The following is a 6,225-nucleotide window of genomic DNA, read 5'->3' as shown; positions in this document are numbered from 1 at the left end:
TGCAAATGATCATTTCACATTAAAGCAAAAAAGATGAAGAAAGAAGGGGAAGAAGAATGTCACAGGGACAAATTATTAAACAGTATTATAATGTTAAAGATGGGAAAATAATAAAAAGATATGAAAGTCTTGCCTGACACGACGACGATGCTCAGAAGAAGTTTGTCCATCCTCGTCTCTTCTCTGATCCTCTCTGTCAGTCGGTGACGGATGTGCAGCTCATGCAAACTTCTGGGACGATTATTTGCATTAATATTATAATGATGTAATAATATCTGACTGTCCTTTGATGTTTGTTTGATTGCTTCAACACGATGACGAAAAATGACAAGAAGAAACACTGATGAATGATAATTACTCAGTTGAATAATCATAATAATCATACAAAAAAATAATAATGACAATAATAGTAAATATGACAATAGTTGTATTATTATTATTACAAAAGTAATAATAATGATAGTAATATCAGTATTCATAAAATACTAGTTGTGATAATAATACTAATAACAAATGATAATAATACTAATTGTTATGCGATTGGTTGAGGACGTTTTAATAAATATTAATTAAATTAAACAAAATATGCAACAATTATTAATAACTCAATTATGAATGATACAAGGAGTATACAAATAAAGATAGTACATAGCTTCAGTGATACGACACCATTAGTTTAACTAATATCATTTCATCATAAGATTCATTTTAGGTTGCCACACATTTTTGGAAAAATAGGGAAAACTTACAAATTTGACATCAATAAATGAAATGTTAATCTCAGATGATCAAGTTGTTTATGAATTAAATGTTTATCGGACTCACTACATAACTAAACTTCTAAACAGAAAATAAACAAAATAAATGGAATAAATAAAGAACATGATGAAGAGTACAATGAATAACAAAAACAAGAATTTAACTTCTGCTTTTATTATTAGTAGTCGTAATTTTTCCATAATTTTTATGCTCACTACTCATTATATGAATCATTTACATCGTATGCATTGAATGTGTTGTAACTGTGATGCTGTTCATTCTGTACACATGACATCTATCACACTTCATCCTGAGAGAGGATCCTCCTCTGTTGCTCTCTGAGGTCTCTTCCTCTTTTCTCTCCGTTAAAGGGTTTTTTGGGGAGTTGTTCCTGTTCTGATGTGAGGGTCCTGGGACAGAGGATGTCACATGTGTAGAGATTGTAAAGCCCTCTGAGGCAAAATTGTGATTTTGGGAAATACAAAAAAGATTGAATTGACTTGAAGTTGAATAACAATAAACCACAAACAAATGAAAGGATTGCATGTGACCAGGTGGAATCAGTGACTCATGAATCCTTCGATTGACGTTTTTACATTAAATTTAGTTCAAAAGATTTATGCACCTTTAGCAGTTGAGTGTTTGAGAAGCACCAATGAAGCTTGTGAATACATTTTATATAAGTTTTCATTGAAATTTAATTTAGATCTTTAGGTCTAAAGCTTATTGATCCGTTTTGTTAATATTTCTATCTAATATTGTTTTATTATCTTACTTAAATTTATTTGGCCTAGGAAGATTTAACAGCATGATGTTCATTTAGTAAATGATGGTCCATGTAGAGTCAAATAGACCATAAAGCAGGGGATGCTTTAGGGGCGGGGCTACACAGTGATTGACACTACCATGAGGTCCGTTCTGGGAGTTATCCTGGTTTTCACCTTACAACTGTAACCCTTTCACGGTGAGTTTTCAGTTCGTGAAAGTTAATTGTAAGATTTTGGTCACCTAAATATGTCTTGTTCAGCATTTGGTTGTACTTAGCTCCACCCGCTCGTGTCACTTCTGGTTGCAAAAAAACAAGGTGGCGCAGGTCATAAAACAAGATGGCAATAGCCAAAACACAAGATTAGTGATGACAAGAAGCAGAGATGGCTATCGACAAAAACCAAGACTGGGTAGTCCAAAAACCAAGATATGTTAAAGACCAAAAACTAAGATGGCCCAAGATAAATTACAAAGAGACGCAAGATATTGCGACTTGTGTAGCCACAGTCCTGGCTCCCCGGTACTGGTCTGCTGCTTCGGGACCCAAAAGGTCTCAAAAGGTCTCCTTCTTCAGCTTTACGGCTTACTTCACCAGCAGGTTTTTAAGTTGACGCAGCGACAGGCACCAGTGACCTCACGACCACACCTCAGAGCTGACGACTCCATAATGGAGATTTAGAACATGGCCCACTCAGATTCCATGTCCCTAATCTTTCCTCGCGGACACACTCTCCTTTTAATCCAACTCCACACAACCTGATGATCAGCTCTGCTCCTCTCTTCAGCCGAGTGTCCAAGACATACGTCCACAAGAAGATCATCGGTCTCTGGCGTAGGGTGTTCTGGTACCAAGTACACTTATGATTCACCCTATGCTCAAACATGGTGATTGTATTGGCTGATCCATGACCAGCACAGAGGTCCAACAGCAAAGCCCACAGGCTCAGATCAGGCAGGCCGTTCCTAAATCACCCCCCTCAAGGTTTCTCCACCATTACCCACGAGAGCGTTGAAGCGTCCCAGTACTATAGAGTCCCTGCACGGTATCCTTTCCAGGACGCCACCCAGAGACTCCAAGAAAGAAGCGTAATCTGCTGCTGTTTGGTGCTTCAGGACAGTCAGAGATCCTTGAGAGTCATGAGGTTTCCAGTTCCTAAATAAGGAGTCACCTCCGTCAGACCACTTCCATCCACCTCTGAAAAGGCCGATCCAGACTCCTATTTCAGATACCAGACTCTGTACCGTCTGGTTCTCTGCTATGTTACTCACACTGCCCAGGTCTGTGTGGTGGTGTTCTCTGCAGTAGCTCTGGGCCTCAGTCCACATCATGAAGTTGTTGATGAGGACAAATGTCTCATTCGGTCCTTGTATTTAAGCGTCCATTTTAAAACTGAACAAAGTCAAACCCATGAGTCTATGCTGCTCTAAAACACGCCATCCATGTTTCAAACACCCGACCATAGCTACAGCTCTGATAGACTGGTGGAAATTCCACCAAATAACTAACAGCACAATCTCTCCAACTAAATACTCTCCCATTTGGAACAACACTGACTTTTTAATAAATAGAAAACCACAATATTTTCCACGCACCTCAAACACATCTTCCATAATAACACCAGACATGACAGTATCCCTCGGTTCAGAAAAAAAGGGAACAGGACCTACAAATCATCCCCAGTGCCGACTTCTGGAACCAAATCTGCAAAAATATCTTCTTTATATCCTCCAACATGCAACTCATTCAACACAAGGTTCTTCACAGAGTACACTACACAGGGAAGAGAATGTTTAAATGGGAATCACAGACTCTAAAATTTGTCTGGATTGCACACAAAACACTACAAACACCTATATATGCATAACACATGGGACTGTACACCAATTAAGCAATTAAGTTGTGACATAGCGGACAACCTCTCTCTCCTTTTGGGCTGCCTCATCCCACTCTGCCCTCCTCTCTGCTTACTTGGAGATATATCCAACATAAACAATGCATCCAATAGAATACTCTCCATAGCCCTAATCATCGGCAAGAAAACAATCCTCATTTTATTTATATATTAATATTTGACCTTCATTTAACCAGATAACTTCATTGAGAACCAGTTCTCATTTACAAAGACGACCTGGGCAAAAAGGCAGCAACAGGAGGCAAGTCGTTACAAAACAAAATATAACAGAGACATCTCACAATATCATGCAAACATTACAGCATCATATGTAAAATATAAAATAGAACAAACAGCTGACTGTGACATAATCTGGAATCCATTTGTCAATACCCTAACGTATAAACTCCACACTGTTTTCATTCATCACCTCTTTTTGCCGGTCCACAATCCACAATAAATATGCATGGCGACGACCATAAACCATGATGGCGGCGATCATATACCATGATGGCGACGATCATAAACCATGATGGCGGCGATCATAAACCATGATGGCGGCGATCATAAACCATGATGGCGGCGATCATAAACCATGATGGCGGCGATCATATACCATGATGGCGGCGATCATATACCATGACCCAGTAGGACTATAGAGTCCCTGGATGGTATCCGCCACCCAGAGACTCCAAGAAGGCAGTGTACTCCACTGCTGTTTGGTGCTTCAGCACAGTCAGAGACTTCCTGTCAGCAACTATGTTTTTTTTTTGTTAAAAAGAAAAAAAAACTTCTGGAACGATTATTTGCCTCTCAGGCTTTAATATCATAAATGTACGAATAACTGACTGACCTTTGATGTTTGTTTGATTGTTTAAACATGATGTTGAAAAATCACTGACCATTAATAATGATATAATTTCTTTCAAAATAACATTTTCTGTGATGTTTTTAAGAGTTAAAAGTCAACAGGCTTCATACAATGACAACATCTTCAGCGTTTCTTTCATCATAAAAAAAAAAAAAAAAAAAAAAAAAAAAAAAAAAACCTTTACTGAGCATTAAGAACACAAACAATAGACTTCTTACAGCATCCTGACAATATTTACATCAGTGTCTGTAAAAGTGGAACAGAGAAAACTATGACGTCTAAAATAACAGTTCACTGATTCACCTGCTAGAAAATCCAAACAGTCATAAGGTGTTATTAAAATTCATTGTACAATATTTACATTCATTAAGAAAGTGTAAAACAGAAGGAGTCCTTTAAACCAGGACTGCTTTCTGTCTGTTCTGCTCGTGTTCACTCACAGTGAACACGAGCAGAACAGATAAAAACCTGATAAATAATCTGAGAGCCAGAAACCATGTGGAGCAGAGTTACTGCTCACTTCTTCTTGCTGAATAATTAAACACCAACAAATGTAGACGATCACCATCTTCATCATCACGCTCATTATTACCTTTAATATGAAAACTATGATTAGTATTTGGCGTCTTCTAAACGGCACCAGAAGGACGTTTTACTGTGAATGTTTGAGTGTAAATCTGATGCTTGTTATCAGTGCAGTTATTAGACGAGTTTAAACAGTTTATACATCGTCTTCACCGCTATAATTCATAATAATGCAAGAATCATTTGTTCACGACGGCATCGTCTGAAGATGTCAAACATGTTTTCTTGGTGATCAGATATTCCTTCCTTCCTCCCAGCGTCTCTGAACCAAACAGAGCAGAGCTACACAGGACGTGATCAGTGTTTGTTATCACCACATTATGGTTTGATCTCTGAGACAACAATGTACAGGAATTAGGATTAGACAATAAACACGAGCTCCCCGTTATAATAAAGAGAACACGAAGGAGTGAAAAACAGCCAGCTATATCTCATTTCATCTGTTGGCTTGCTTTGGTCACATGACACAATAATCCAGGTGAAGTGAATGTTAGAAAGTCTGCGTTACTCTGAACCATGTTGACAGAAACCAGGTCCCTCAGAGGTGAAAATGTAAAAAAGGCCTTCAGAGACAGAAGCATTCGATCACAGAGCGGACAGGAAGGACTGGGCGATCACTGAGGCTCTGATGAGGAACAGGAGGGGCGTGGCCTGAAGGAGAAGGGCGGAGCTCTTTAGCCTCACCTCCACAGGTAAGTTGTTGCTCACCTCCTGAGCCTGCAGCAGACAGAAGCAACAGAGCACAGAGTCAAAACAACAGGCCCGTCTCCATCCACCTGTTTCTACAGGATGTGCAGTTTGCAGAACAATTGGAGGCAAAGATGACATTTTACAATAAAAACGTGTTGGATTAATAAAAAGACTCTGAATTTCTGTCACATCAGACGTCACTTGACGAGCAGTTTGAGGTCACGACGTCTGATTAATCACCTGAACGATCAATGAGGATTGAACACCGGGGTTGTTGTTTTTCTGTACTTAATTGGCATAAAGACATTGTTTCGATCTGTTGTAAATAATTTGACACAGAACACGAAAATTATACAAAAAAAAAGCCCTTTTTTTCTAAACGAGGTTAATTTTGCTGAGCTTTCGCAGCGCTAACAAAGACATCAAACTTTATTCCTCCTTTCAACTTTGACAAAGGCAGCGCAGACCAGATCCACTCCTTCCATTCTTTCACAATAAAAGCCTTCGAGTTATTAAACTCACAGGCCAGTATGTCATATTTTCTTGCCGTTTATTCATCGCGCCCCGGTGTGTAAGAATGTCAGAGCAACAAAGATGTTGACAAGCGTGAATTAGATTCATCCTCAGGGGAAAATGAAGGATGAACAGGCAGACAGACAG

General features: G+C 38.9%; 1 protein-coding gene across 1 annotated transcript in view; it reads right to left on the bottom strand.

The window, feature by feature from the left end:
• Positions 1–4,071: 4,071 nt before the first annotated feature.
• The window catches only part of LOC116378419 (deoxyribonuclease gamma-like), a 3,313-nt gene continuing 1,159 nt past the window's right edge, over positions 4,072–6,225 (bottom strand). Inside the window, exon 3 of the mRNA XM_031840294.1 lies at positions 4,072–5,592. Coding sequence (XP_031696154.1) covers positions 5,461–5,592 — 132 coding nt within the window. The 3' untranslated portion in view covers positions 4,072–5,460. The remainder of the gene's footprint in view (positions 5,593–6,225) is intronic.

This window comes from Anarrhichthys ocellatus, unplaced genomic scaffold, assembly GCF_004355925.1.
Source record: "Anarrhichthys ocellatus isolate YVR2014 unplaced genomic scaffold, GSC_Weel_1.0 scaffold2567, whole genome shotgun sequence".
NCBI lineage: Eukaryota > Metazoa > Chordata > Actinopteri > Perciformes > Anarhichadidae > Anarrhichthys > Anarrhichthys ocellatus.
This window is presented reverse-complemented; position numbering and strand designations above follow the sequence as displayed.